At 45.9% G+C, this 15,184-nt stretch overlaps 1 protein-coding gene across 2 annotated transcripts; it reads right to left on the bottom strand.

Moving 5' to 3' along the window:
- Positions 1-531: 531 nt before the first annotated feature.
- LOC136677886 (aldo-keto reductase family 1 member A1-A-like) lies at positions 532-13,828 on the bottom strand. 2 transcript variants are annotated; one of them, XM_066655580.1, is made up of 10 exons: positions 13,725-13,828; positions 13,537-13,580; positions 9,131-9,285; positions 7,407-7,526; positions 6,555-6,706; positions 3,839-4,034; positions 2,813-3,009; positions 2,097-2,169; positions 1,442-1,528; positions 532-1,346 (listed from the first exon to the last, which is right to left on the bottom strand). In XM_066655580.1, the coding sequence occupies exons 3-10, from the start codon at positions 9,218-9,220 to the stop codon at positions 1,284-1,286; spliced, it is 978 nt and encodes a 325-aa protein (XP_066511677.1). In that variant the 5' UTR covers positions 9,221-9,285; positions 13,537-13,580; positions 13,725-13,828; the 3' UTR covers positions 532-1,283. The 2 variants fall into 2 exon arrangements, with proteins under 2 accessions (XP_066511677.1, XP_066511678.1); XM_066655581.1 differs by lacking the exons at positions 13,537-13,580; positions 13,725-13,828 and adding an exon at positions 13,304-13,335.
- Between the last annotated feature and the right edge of the window lie 1,356 nt (positions 13,829-15,184).

Raw genomic sequence — 15,184 nt, 5'->3', positions numbered from 1 at the left:
GAGAGAGATGGATATTGCAGATCTTTTAAAGAGGAGTGGTTACATTCCTTTAAACTCTTCATTTCAGGGAGAAGTTTTGTTTAAGTTCTTTTAGATTAAAGGTGCAAATTGAACATATTTTTATTTCACGAATGGCACAAATTAATGGTAAAATATGGTGAACATGATTTTTCAAAAGTGTATAGCAGTGATATTTGCATGAGTTAAACTCCTGGAAAAACCTGTTTGGACACCTGTATTTGGCACTGGAGTGACTCTGTTGTTGTGGTTCACCACCTTGGCCACTAGAGGTCACACTTGAGTAATGCTGCAGTGCAATGTAGTGCACACAATTATTTCCAGAGGCTAAACTCCTCCCAGCAGGGTCTAAACCTCAGAATCTGCACATTTCTGCTCTTGATTAAGGCCGTGCTTAGGGACCCTGTAATAACCATTGGAACTAGAACCAGCCGCAGGAGAAATGATACATGGCAAAAGTAGCTTGTGTAAAACTTTTTATTTTAGGTTTTACTTTCACAAAAACCACCTTCCTTTTCAAAACAGTTTGTAATGAGTTTAAATGTGTGAACTGTTTCAGTTGTAATCTGTTAAATGGGGACAGGTTATGAAAAATATATGTATTTAATTTGTTCAGTGTAAGTTCACATTAATATGGAGATCTGTTGCCCACCAACCTCCACACTGTGGAACAAGCACCCCCCCCCCACACACACACACACACTCCCGGTCAGTTGTCTGTATTGTCTAAGTCAGAACACATGGGATGAAACAAGTTATGATTCTGCTCCATTTCTGATGTCAATGGCCCCGCCCCCTCATCTGAGTCTGTCCAATCACAGTGCTGGATCCGTGTTTATGACGATGTTAAACGCAGCAAAACACACAACGAGCGCGGAGAAATAAGAGCACTGAGTAAAAACGGAGAAGAAAGAGAACGGAGTGAAAACGGCTAAAAACCAGAGCTTCTGCTCTTCGCTCCTCACTGCTGTGCGCTCGGGGTCGGGGTGAACAGCGAGCGGCTCATTATCATTTAAAGGAACAGGTGCTGAAAGCGGGCATTCTGAACAGGGCTGTGGGGTTTGACCCTTGTGGTTTGTTGACCAAAGCAGTTCACAGAATTTTCATTAAGAACCAGAACTTGAGGAAAGGTGTGAGAATGAGTCCCCTTCATGTGACCGCTACTGAAATTACTTAAAATCTTTGTGAAGAGAGTGGGGCGAAGAGAGACGAGAAAACTCCAGATTCCAGTGTTTTCTGCTGAGGGCTAATTCTGCTGGCGCTGGTCATGCATCATGAAAAGGAAAATGAGGATGGCTGGCATCCCTCCACACCTTCTGTCCATCCTTCTGCAGAGAGAGAGAGAACACAATCAGCCACACATCTCACGCCCAGAATCTTTTTATAGCACTCTTTATTCTTAAAAAAACGGTGGAGAACTCACCTCTGTTTTGGGAATGATGAGTCTCTCGTTTCTGTTAAAGGACTCCATTTGCTTCATGTCCTCATCACAGAGCTCAAAATCAAACACCTGCAGCGAGGGAGGAAGAGACGTGAGTCGCCAAAACCTTGGTGGACACCTGCTTTTGTTCCAAAAACAGTTTCTACTCTCATTAGAAGGCTTCCCACTAGCTGTGGCATCATTTCTGTGAGGATTTAATGGCGTTCAGCCATGAGAACCCTATAGTAGATAGTAATGGGGCAGCCGTGGCCTGGTGGTGAGGGAACTGGGCGTGTAACTGGTTCGATCCCCAGAGCCAGCAGGTCATAACTGAAATGCCCTTGAGCAAGGCACCTAACCCCCAACTGCTCCCTTGGCGCTGTGGCTAGGGCTGCTCCGGGCATGTGTGCTCACTGCCCCCTAGTGTTCACTAGTGTGTGTAAATGTGTGTTTCGCTGCATGGACTGGGTTAAATGCGGAGAACAAACTCCTCTGTGTGCAGCACTATGGCCTGAACTGATAGGTCACTTTCCTGTGTTTTACAGAGTGAGAGACTTTCTGATATATTGGGAATGGCCACCAGAGGGCGGTAATGTCCAGGTGTCGTCAGTTTTGAAATGGAATCACCCTCCAAACCATCACCCAGTCCGCAGCTTACCTCAATATTTTCTTTAATCCTGGATGGAGTGACACTTTTGGGAATACAGGAGACTCCCCTCTGTACATGCCACCTGTATAAAGGTAAAACATACACCATATAAACCATAACATAACCACCGCCTTGTTTCTACACTCACTGTTCACACAGAAGCACTGTGTAGTTCTACAGTCTGTTGCTCTGCATACGTTGTTAACGCCCTTTCCCCTTGTTCCTCAGCGCTCAGGACCCCCACAGAGCAGGTGGGATGTGGTGGTGGAAACAAGGTATGCAGAGCAACAGGTGAACTACAGTCTATTTTTTTTTTTTTTTTTTTTAGTTCTAATTGTAGAACTACGAAGTGCTCTTGTGGACCTGAGAGAATGGACAGCGAGTGTAGAAACAAGGAGGTGGTCATAATGTTATGACTAATCAGAGTATACATCATTATTAAAAATGATGACCAGTAAATACATAGACCCAAAATAAAGTTGCACACACTAATCTTCTGTATTTTATCAACTCCACTGTTAATAAACATGCACTTTGTAGATCTGCAGGACTGGAGTCCATTAGTAGTCCAGTAATGTTTAAAATACATTTAGTACTCTGTCACACCATGACATTAGAGTCTCTGACACACCATGGCCACTAGGTGTCAGTGTAATGACTGTATCATAACCTGAAGAAGAGTCACTGGAGACAGTGATTGAGTGCTCCTTTAGCATGTCGCTAACCTGATGATCTGGGCTGGGGTTTTGTCGTAGCGTTTGGCCATGGACACGATTCTGGCGTCGTCCAGCAGCAGTGGCTCCTCCGAAGAGGCCCAGGGTCGATCAGGGGAACCCAGTGGACTATAGGGAGTCAGAACCAGGCCTCGACTCCGACAGTGAGACAGCAGCTCAGACTGGGTCAGGTACGGGTGACACTCCACCTTAAAAAATGAGGCAGAAGGAGAATTATCAGTTTACACGGGCAGAGGTGGAGGAGTGTGGAACCCTATTCTTAACTGTTTCTTCAAAACTGCAAAATTCGACCATGGGCAGCACAGTGGTGCAGCAGGTAGGTGTCGCAGATACACAGCTCCAGGGTCCTGGAGGTTGTGGGTTCAAGTCCCATCCGGGTGCCTGTCTGTGAGGAGTGTGGTGTGTTCTCTCTGTGTCTGCGTGGGTTTCCTCCGGGTGCCTGTCTGTGAGGAGTGTGGTGTGTTCTCTCTGTGTCTGCGTGGGTTTCCTCCGGGTGATTGTCTGCGAGGAGTGTGGTGTGTTCTCTCTGTGTCTGCGTGGGTTTCCTCCGGGTGACTGTCTGTGAGGAGTGTGGTGTGTTCTCTCTGTCTGCGTGGGTTTCCTCCGGGTGACTGTCTGTGAGGAGTGTGGTGTGTTCTCTCCCTGTGTCTGCGTGGGTTTCCTCAGAGACAAAGAGAGAACACACCACACTCCTCACAGAGTTTTTTCACCTGGAGGAAACCCATGCAGACACAGTGCAGTTACATATTTCCACCACAGGGGTCACCAACTCACAAAAAGATCTATGCTCTGAATGTTTTTCTGAATTGTCTTCAGATTGCTGCAAAAGATTGATTTAGAGGTAGGTTTCGGTGAGTCATTTCCAGGTGAATCTTGTTTGGAAGAAATGGATGAATCTGGAGGGACCTCATTTAAATCAACACTTTCAGGTCCTCACTCCAGGAGAATGGACATATGTCTCTGAGGTAAAGCTCTGGCACTGACTGTACTGATGTACATGATATTTTTAAATGATACCTGGTTGACCACTGGTTTGTGTTTTCCAACACTGAAGATATCATCAATCTGTCTGGCGTTAAAGTTAGACACACCGATGGATCTGACCAGCCCCTGGTCCACCAGTTTCTCCATGGCTGCCCATGTGTCTTTATAGTGGGTGTCTGAGTATCGAATAGAGCCGTCAGGTCTCCTGGGCATCAGCTCAACTCCCCTCCTGAAAACACGAGTACAGACGACACCGTGTTACAGAACAATTCATTAAAAAATAATGTCAGCAAAGCCACCACAGCCATTTCAACATTGCGTCAGTAGGGGGAGCATCAACCAATACCTACATAAACTATAACAAAGAAAAATTGTGTTGATTTCATAAGCCTCGTTTTATCTCCAGGACTTTGTTCCTTCCTTTTCAACAGTTCTAAAAGGGAGGGGGGTGTTTTCAAGATCGTGTGAAGGCTATAAATATTGGTAGATGTGGTGAAGCACGAGATTGGAAATTGATGGTAGTTTTAAGAAAAAAGCTGCGGGTCCCAGAGTGCATCGTGTCAACTACACTGAGGCCAGACATGGGGCTGTACTCTGAAAGTAAACGGATAGTTCATTCGAAGCATTCGAAAGGAAAAAAAACAGAAGTACGTGGACTTGGCGGCTGAGGTGAGGGAATACGGGTGGCAGGCACATGTTAGACCAGTGGAGATAAGTGTTAGGGGATATTTAGCCAAGTCTGCCACATCCCTGCTTGTGCATCAGGGGCCGGAAACTAAGGGCAGCTGTGAAGGAGTTTTCAGAAACAGCAGAAAGGCCCAGTGAGTGGTTGTGGATAAGGAGAGCACAGATTACTTGGGGAAAGTACACCGTAGAGCTTCTGTTGTGATTGTTGGTTGTGTAGCATGTAAAGATCACATAGAAATGGTGGGACTGAATATGCATTAACGGTGCCAGTGGGGCTAGGTACAGTCTTAGTCACCAGTGAGGCCAGTGTGGATTTACGGTTGTTGATAGTAAAGGGTAAGGTAGGACTGTATAGCTGGCTTGGAGGTGGGTGGGTCTGGAATGGCAGACTTAACTGCTGAGCCTTCTGGAGGTGTTGTAAGCTGGTTAACGAAGGCGGAGGCCAGACGGGACCACAGGGTCAGATTATTCCAGACACTAAGGTCACACTCTGACTCTTTTCAGGAAATGCCCTGGGATATTTAATGACCTCAGAGTGTCATGACCTTGATTTTGGATCTCATCCAGAGGATGGGAGTGTTTATATTAATCTAGAGGAACTCTGGAGGAACTCCGGTACAGTGGGAAATTATCTGTGTCAGACGTGCTCTTGCAGTGCGAAATGTGCCTCATGCTTTAGGCATGAGATGGTGACTGTGCAGTGCATACAGAAGATACACAAGAGACTCTGATTCTTTACTAAGGTGCCAGGAGTATAAAGTCCACCTAAAACCTGGGTAAACTTGGGAACATTTCTGGGCGACTGTGCCTGTGTGAAAGGGGCTTAGAAAATCTTACCCTTACAAGTACTGTCCCAGACCCAAACCTGCTTAGCTTCAGTGGATGTGCACGTTCTAATGTTCAAGTGCTACGGCAGAAGTGGTTACTGAGCTGGGAGGAAGGATCAGCTCAGCCTTTTAGAAATCCACACTTGAAAATTGGAGGAAAAAAAAAAAAAACAAAAAAAAACATCCAAACAACATGATTGTGAGTGGCACACAGTTTGCCTCTAACCCGGTCCCGGAGATTACTGGTTCAAATTCTGATCCGGACACTTTTGGAGAGTTGTAGATGGCTGTGAAGTCCTGAGGCCATGGTTATCTCTAACAGAAAGATGGCATGCTCTCTCCAAGTAGGGGGCGAGAAGAACAAGAGAGAGCTGAACCATTAAGCAAAGCTCTCATCCCTACTTCCACTGCAGGTCAGAAAGAAGGGTTTGTGGATACAGCTGGATTGCATTTAGCCCCCTAAGCATCAGTGAAGTCAGGTACTAATTTACCAATCACTGTCTGTTTCAGTGGTGAATACTGTTTTTTTTTTTTGGCCTGACTTGCGTCTGCACCTGTGGTATGTCATGATGGCGTTATAATCTCGCGAGTGCAAGGCTGCTGCTGCTCCAGAGCCAGCCACTGCAGTTGCTCTGCAGGAGCTGCGGGAGATGAGAGGCAGCCTGATGATGACAGATCTTAATCCTCATTGGCTAGAAGCTCCACTGAAACGTTTCTTTTAGTTCTCAAATGTAAGTCTCAGTTATCTCTCTTAAAGACCATGTGTGTAAAGTAATAACGCCATGATCTCTCGTAGAGTGAGTTTATTTACTTTATTATTTTAAATATGATGTAGTACATGTCGTGAAATGCCGTGAGATCTGCCAGAGCACACGTGGGCTGCAGGTGGCTACTGTCCCTGTTGATGGCACTTTTCTACCCTCCCCTCCAACTGCAACCAGCTACTCTCACTGACCACCAGGGGGAGGTACATTTCATCTTGTACATGCCTATTTTTTCAGTACTTCCTACTTGGCTACTTGTATTTATTCACAGTCCAAGTTTACCTCCCTACTGAATCCTAGAGGACGGAAGGAGGTACTGTACAAAACTGTCCTGAGCCTAGTTCACAGACAAGAGCAGCAAGTTTAAGATTTCACTTCTTTTTGCATTGACATCTGTTCTCAAGGGTTGAAAACACTCAAGGTTATTACTCTTTGTGTAATTATGGTAATATAAAGATGTAGAAAACATACTCAAATGCCATTGGCCAGTTCATAAGATACAGGTCCATAAATTTAAGCCCGAGGTCAGATAAAGTCTTCTTACAGGCTGCCTCCACGTCATCAGGGTGGTGCTGGGTGTTCCACAACTTTGACGTCACAAATACATCTTCTCGTCTCAGCGGCTGGAGAGGAGAGAACATCACATCCAGAAATGTTGGGATGTCACAAACAGCACAGGATACAATATCCCCACAGGACCCCCACAGGGCAGGTATGATCTGATACCTGAATCACGCCTGCTCTGTGGGGAATAAAGAATGGAGGGCTACAGAGTGCTCCTTTGTGGTGAAGTGGAGCTGAGAGAATGATCAGTGAGTGGAGATACAAGGAGGCTTTTTAAAAGTTGTGTAATGATGCAAATTTGTTGCCTGTAGCATGTTCCAAACGCCTGGGACAGGAGACTGTGTTGCATCATATTTCCTTTTAACAGCTTTCTAATAATTATTATAAAACTGCTCCAGTTTGAAAGTTATTCAACGTTTCTGTTCATAAACAGCCCCCGTCCAATCGAACATGTATTTATTCATTCATTCTGAAACCACTTTATCATGATCAGTGTCGTGGTAGTTCTGAGTTTCACACACTCACCCAGTCACTCACACACTCACCCAGTCACTCACCTGTGGGCAGTTGACCTATAGGGACAGTACAGCACCAGCGTCTAAAGGTTAGGGGCTTATTCCCCATCTCGGGTGAGTAGTGCGTCAGTGACTGGGTGAGTGTGTGAAGCCTTGTGATGAACTGGTGTTTTCCTACTTTGCACACAATGAATAAAGGCCTGATTTATTAACTCCTGTGTGGATAGCACCCTCAGTTTGTTACCTTCCCTGGTCCGACTCGGTCAGCTATGGCCTGTCCGACCTCCTGTTCGTTACCGTACGCCGCAGCACAGTCGATGTGTCTGTAGCCACAGTCCAGTGCAGACAACACTGCTTGTTTCACCTAAAAACACCAAGACACCAATTCAGAAATGTCACAGACTCATACAGCAGCAGTATTAGGGTCTGCTCCCATCTCCCTTATGTTCTCTTCTCTCGCTCGATCCTGCGGTGGAAACGTGGCAGGCAAAGAAACCCAGAGGTCTCTGTCCCATGCAACCTCTTGTAGTTCCTCTTGAGTTTTTCCCCGATAACCAAACCACCTTAGCTACCTCCTCTTAATGTGAAGGAGTAGCAGCTCTCCTCCAAGCTCCTCCCAGAGTTCAGAGAGTGTGTCCAGCAACCTGCTTCTACTCGTGATCTTGTTCTTTCAGTCTTTACCTAGTGCTCATGTTCATAGTTTGGGGACATAGATCCACTGTGAGTGTCTACCGTCTCCACAGTGTTATCTACTCTAGGCAGTAAAGTGCTAAACCTGGGGCAGACAGGAGGACAAAAAAACAACAATGTCACTTTAAGACATGTTCACAAAATTCAACATCACACATTAGCTTTGATGAGCTCGTAGAACTCACTCTCTCCATAACACTCAGCATGATGCAGGCCAACATGGGTTCTGGAAGTGGGTTTTTGTTTAGTGGCTGTTCTCTCGTGGTTCAGAGCGAGTCAAGTAGGGACTAAACCGTGGCGTGTAAACCTTGCAGAGCGCTGATTGTCCAGAGAGAGTCGTCACTCTACGCCACGCAACGCAGACGACCAGCACCAACTCTCCATCTGTAAAATCTCCTGCTGCAGCAGAGATCACGTTTGTTTTTATCCGACTCACGACGGCAGCTCGTAAAATTACTTTTGAAGAGGTTCAAACGCTCCTTGGATCGGTGGCTGATGAAAGAATCCAGCGAGAGCTGGACGCTGCAACAAGGAAGGAACAAACTCTACTGATCTGTCTGAACTGATGACGGAGCTGTGTTCACTCCCAAACAACAACAACACGCCGATACACCATGAGTAAACACCGCTTAACGTTACCACCGCCGTTGTTGTGGTTTCCAAAGACCACTCTTCCCCTTAGAGATGGGGGTTAGAGACAAGATACATTTCTGGAGGGAGCTGTGGGAGTGGTAAATGAACCAGGGACCAAACAGAGAAGAGAGTCCAGCAGAGTGAAAACCATGCAGTGGATAAGCATCATTAGTGTACTTTATGTTTGGGGTCCTAGGGTCAAAAAACCTAGGGTTACAGTTATTTCCCCCAGTCTAATAACTAGGACTAAAGGGTCAAGTTGAACTGATCTACGTAATAAAGATTCTCCCCATAAAGTTAAACATGTGAGAGTGAGCCCTGGTTTACTTTGATCTGATCGACATGGTTCCAGCTTCTTTAGCTTCTCGGGGGTGATAACCTGTGGATAATTTTAAACAGCTTTTCTATAAACTGGTTAGAGACTAAGACTTCCTCCCGCTTGTTATACAAAATCACCATGTTAAAATATCCCCATTAAACTGGGGAAGAAGACGGGTCTCTACACCTGGTCATATTTACAAAGACAGTGAAGTCTGATGAGATTTAAGGTCAGTGTAAGTTTCACAAATCTGTGACTAGATCTGGTTAATGGTTAATTCTGGAAGCAGTGTCGGTCATTGATTTCAGACCCATGTTCATACACACCTGACCTGCTGCACTTTTCCACGTTCCCAGCCCCAACACTGGCATCTGCTGACCATTGCTGAGGGTCGTGGTAATCAAAGCCATTATCATTCGGGGTGTTTCCTCTCAGGAAATATAGGGAGGGACCTTCCTTCTGCAGCGATGGAGTTGTAGGTCTATAAAACAGTGAAATATGACAATGCAAATAGCAAAATTATTCTCCAGTTTCACTGGTTCACTTTCAGCATGGAGTGACGACACCTGAGCAGACTCCTGTCTCTTGTCACGAGGGCCACGTAAACATCAGATCAAGGTCCTGTCAACAGAAGTCACTGCTTGTGCTACTCTTCTCTCACAAAGTCAGCACCGACATATTCCTTCCACAGTGGGCGAGGAGTGTTTTAAAATGTGGATCAAACACGTTTTCAATATGGTTGCTGTCCAAAGAAAAACGTTCACTCATTCATTGTCTGTAGCGCTTATCCATTTCAGGGTCGCGGTGGGTCCGTAGCCTACATGGAATCACTCGGCACAAGGTGGGAACACACCCTGGAGGGGGCACCAGACATTCACAAGGCGACACACACTCACACATTCACTCACACACACACCTACGGATGCTTTTTTTTTTTTTTTTTAGAACTGTGGAAAAAAACAGAGCACCCGGAGGAAACCCACGCAGACACAGAGAGAACACACCACACTCCTCACAGACAGTCACCCGGAGGAAACCCACGCAGACACAGAGAGAACACACCACACTCCTCACAGACAGTCACCCGGAGGAAACATACGCAGACACAGGGAGAACACGCCACACTCCTCTCAGACAGTCACCCGGAGGAAACCCACGCAGACACAGAGAGAACACACCACACTCCTCACAGACAGTCACCCGGAGGAAACATACGCAGACACAGGGAGAACACACCACACTCCTCACAGACAGTCACCCGGAGGAAACCCACGCAGACACAGAGAGAACACACCACACTCCTCACAGACAGTCACCCGGAGGAAACCCACGCAGACACAGAGAGAACACACCACACTCCTCACAGACAGTCACCCGGAGGAAACCCACGCAGACACAGAGAGAACACACCACACTCCTCACAGACAGTCACCCGGAGGAAACCCACGCAGACACAGGGAGAACACACCACACTCCTCAAGACAGTCACCCGGAGGAAACCCATGCAGACACAGAGAGAACACACCACACTCCTCAAGACAGTCACCAGGAGGAAACCCATGCAGACACAGAGAGAACACACCACACTCCTCACAGACAGTCACCCGGAGGAAACCCACGCAGACAGAGAGAACACACCACACTCCTCACAGACAGTCACCCGGAGGAAACCCACGCAGACACAGGGAGAACACACCACACTCCTCACAGACAGTCACCCGGAGGAAGCCCACGCAGACACAGGGAGAACACACTACACTCCTCAAGACAGTCACCCGGAGGAAACCCATGAAGACACAGAGAGAACACACCACACTCCTCAAGACAGTCACCAGGAGGAAACCCATGCAGACACAGAGAGAACACACCACACTCCTCACAGACATTCACCCGGAGGAAACCCACGCAGACACAGGGAGAACACACCACACTCCTCACAGACAGTCACCCGGAGGAAATGTTGTAGAAAACAATTTTATTACTTTGTGTTTGTTGACAAATATCCTTAAATGATGATTAGTTAAATTAGCATACTCATTGTGTGAAATCCTGTACCTTATATACATTTATATGAATGACTAACCAGCATTTACATTATGTATTACTTACACATGTAGTTAAACATTTTTGCTTGATTCTGCACTACTAACTCATATGATAATTACTCCTAAAGACATATTATAAGCTAACTTCATTATAAGGCATGATAACTTGATATTTACACATTCTAACCTTGAACAGATGTGCACTCCAGGATTGTAACACACTGACATCTTAGTGTTGGTCACGGAGGCGCTGATCTGTAGCTTCTGTTTGTGGCCTTGAAGTGTATTTCTGACTCCCTAAATTTTAGTCTCTTGGGAAAAGAGGACTGGGAAGAGAGGCCCATTGTCAGCCTGGCCAAATAAAGAATGTCTTCAGGGTCACAACAGGCACCTGAATATTGCACGTGAAGAGCTGGGTACTAACACGTGAAATTATGCATATTAATGCATAACCCACACAGACACAGAGAGAACACACCACACTCCTCACAGACAGTCACCCAGAGGAAACCCGCGCAGACACAGAGAGAACACACCACACTCCTCACAGACAGTCACCCGGAGGAAACCCACGCAGACACAGGGAGAACACACCACACTCCTCACAGACAGTCACCCGGAGGAAACCCACGCAGACACAGGGAGAACACACCACACTCCTCACAGACAGTCACCCGGAGGAAACCCACGCAGACACAGGGAGAACACACCACACTCCTCACAGACAGTCACCCGGAGCAGGAATCGAACCCACAACCTCCTGGACCCTGGAGCTGTGTGACTGCGACACTAGCTGCTGCACCACTGTGCCGCCCCAAAGAAAAACATGTATCTCCAAAATAGTAACTTTACAAGAGAAGGAAAAAACTAACTTTCAGCGGAATCAATGTAAAAAAATTAATTCCCAAGGAATTTTGAAGCATTTCTATTGTTCCATTCATCGTGAAATGTTCACACAGTGTGAAGGACAGCTGCTGTGTTCAAATGATGAGGTAAACTAAACATCACAAACACTGAGATGCATGTTCTTTAGACAGAGACGATATGTAGACCACGTGCAGTTCACATGCAGTTTACAGCACTGACATTAGGCCACTAGCACCGTACCTCTGCCAGAAGTCACCCAAATGCATAATCTATCTGGGAATGCAAGCTTCTACAGCTAGTCATGGGACTGTTTGAGGAAGTCATATCTGGATTGCAACACCTTTTTTTACAGTCGCAGTCCAAAGAAAAACGTGTATCTCTAGTTTTGTGGATGTTTAGTTTACTATATCAGGTGAACATCGCAGCTGTCTTTCTTCTGTTGGTGAGAATGGCTCCTGTCCTTACTGATTTGTTCACCTTTTACATCCAACACAGAGTCTACAACTTTGCATTCCTTCATGAGCTGCATTTAAAGATCAGTTCTGAAGCCAGAAGCTGCATTTTTTAAACTGGATTTCCAGTGAAAAAGGGTTCAAAACTCAGTAATCAAGTTTTATAATCAGAAACATGAAGGTAAAACATAAACCTGATTTTATGGTCAGTGCACTCTAGTACAACATAAGTGTACCGCTGCATAGCAGTAAACAAAACACACACATACACACATACACACACAACTAGAGCAACAGGTTGCCGACTCAGCCCCCACAAAGCAGTTGTCTTCCTCATGGGCATCTCAGCTGTGGATGTTGAGGGAGGAGACAGTGCTGTTCCCCCAATGTTCCTGCTGGCTGAGGGGATTAAACCAGAGACGCTTCAGTCCTAATCCCATTTCCCTAACGGTTATGTCACGGTTGCCCTGTGCCAGTCAATTCAGCTTCTTTAAGGTGCACAGCTTGTGTTTAGAGGCAGTTGTGACCTGTGTATGTGTGAGGGGGTGGTAGTGAGGTCTCCTCCCTCAACATCCTTTGCTTTCGTGGTTCAGAGTGAGTCGAGTAGGGACTAAACTGTAGCGTGTAAACCTTGCAGAGCGCTGATTGTCCAGAGAGAGTCGTCACTCTACGCCACGCAGACGACCAGCACCAACTCTCCATCTGTAAAATCTCCAGCTGCAGCAGAGATCACGTTTGTTTTTATCCGTTTGTCCCAAACAACAACAACGACGATAACACGCCAATACACCTTGAGTAAACACTGTGTAACGTTACCTTCCATATCATTGTAATAGCACACATATGTTTGGCTGCTTTCACTGCTCTAAGACTGGCTGCCACACTGTTTTCTCATTACTGAGTGAAATGATGTAGGTCATTTCTTGCCTGACTTTGTGAGCAGGACAGAATTTCATGCTCCTTTTAAGCACATTGCAGAGATATGGCTTTACACCACAGCACATACAAACAAATAAACCTCTTTTCCCTATCGGCTTAAACAAGCAGTGTATTTTTAGAGCACACCGGCATGTTTTCATGGGTAAAACATCTCCTCTCTCTCTCTTTTCTGGTGTGAAGTTAATGCAGATCTTACCTTCAGAGCTGCTCCTGTTCAGAATGACTACGGTTAGCACGGCACACAGGTCAAAGTCTTTGTTTATATATCACTCAAACAGACAGGCTGTATATGAGAAAAGTGACTGGGTGAGAGTGTGAGTGACTGGGTGAGAGTGTGAGTGACTGGGTGAGAGTGTGACACTGTCCTTATGTGTGTGTGTGTGAGTGACTGGGTGAGTGTGTTATGCTCTGTCCAGTGTGTGTTCTTACCTTGCCTCCAGTGTTTCTTGTCAGGCTTAGGACCCACCAAGCCTCTGCAAAGGTTACAGAAGGTGAATGGATGGATGAATGAATGGATGAATGTCCCCCTATGGAGGACCTGCTCTATTGGGGCATAAACTGGTTTGTTTAAAAATATATATATATATATATACAGTCATGTCCAAAATTATTCATACCCTTCTCAGTAACTATTTCAGCAATCAAACACTTCCTGTAATTGCTGACATGCTTTTTGCATGTCTCCACTGGTATTTTTGCCCATTGATCATTAGCAGTGAGCTCCAACTCTTTGAGGTTGCCATCACCCTGATCTTTAGCTCCCTCCACAGATTCTGCTAACCATTTCTTCACCACTTTTGCTGTGTGTTTTGGGTCGTTGTCGTGCTGAAATGTCCACTGGTTCCCAAGGCCAAGTTTCTCTGCAGACTGCCTGATGTTGTTGAGAATCTTGATGTATTGCTCTTTTTTCAGTTCCCTGGTCCATGGGCTGAAAAACACCCCAAAACATTAGGTTCCCACCACTGTGTTTGACAGTGGGGATGGTGTTCTTAGGGTTGAAGGCTTCTCCTTTTTTACGCCAAACGAAGGACACGTCATTGTGGCCAAACAATTGAATTTTTGTTTCATCTGACCATAAAACACAAGACCAGAAGTCTTCTCCTTTGTCCAGATGAGCATTTGCAAAGGTTAAGTGGGCTTTTGTGTGCCTTTTCTGGAGAAGTGGAGTCCTCCTCGGTCTGCGTCCGTGGAACCCAGCTGTGTGCAGTGTCCGTTGGACTGTCTGCCTTGAGATGTTGCCATCAGCAGAGCCCAGATTCACCAGGATGGTGTTGGTGGTGATCCTTGGATCCTGGCCAGCACAGGTGTCACTTTTGGCTTCCGACCACATCTTCTGAAATTTTCCACAGTGCGGAACTTCTTGTATCTTTTAGTAATTCTTTGCACTGTAGCCACTGGAACTTGAAAACGTTTTGATACGGCCTTATAGCCCTTTCCTGACTTGTGAGCGGCCACGATGCATAGCCGCAGGTCCTTAGTGAGCTCCTTAGTTTTAGTCGTGACTGTCTGCAGAGAGCTGCTGTTTTTCACCTGCTGAGTTGATTAAAACAGCTGTTCCCAATGAATCAGGGTAATTAGGACGCTTTAAAACAGCTTGGACAATTTGGAATGGTATAGAATTGGATTTTCTCATAGACTGTGACAGTTTGAGAAGGGTATGAATAATTTCGGGCTTGACTCTATGTATATATTTATTTTATCACTTTTTTGTGTAAAAAATGACTGATCCCTTCTTTGATTCTGCATAAAATTAGAGAAATTTGACTGACCACTCTTCAGTGTAATCCAGGAAACACACATCTCTGCCACAAGATGGCAGTCATGATCTGACCTCTCTGAAGCTTGCTCCATGTGTGAGCCCAGGGAGAAGGAGAAGGGCACGTGTTCTGGTGGAAACGTGCTCCTCACTGCAGTGTTGAAAGATTTCAAGCTCAGATGTAATTAAAACTCTGATTATAACCGTGTTATAATCTCAGTACTGAGTCCAGTGTGAGATGCCGCTGAGACCTCCACTCAAACTCCAGAGGAAATTTCTGGACACACTCTCTCTCTCTCTCTCTCTCTCAAGAAGCATCTG

The sequence above is a fragment of the Hoplias malabaricus genome, chromosome Y (genome assembly GCF_029633855.1).
Source record: "Hoplias malabaricus isolate fHopMal1 chromosome Y, fHopMal1.hap1, whole genome shotgun sequence".
Classification (NCBI taxonomy): domain Eukaryota; kingdom Metazoa; phylum Chordata; class Actinopteri; order Characiformes; family Erythrinidae; genus Hoplias; species Hoplias malabaricus.
This window is presented reverse-complemented; position numbering and strand designations above follow the sequence as displayed.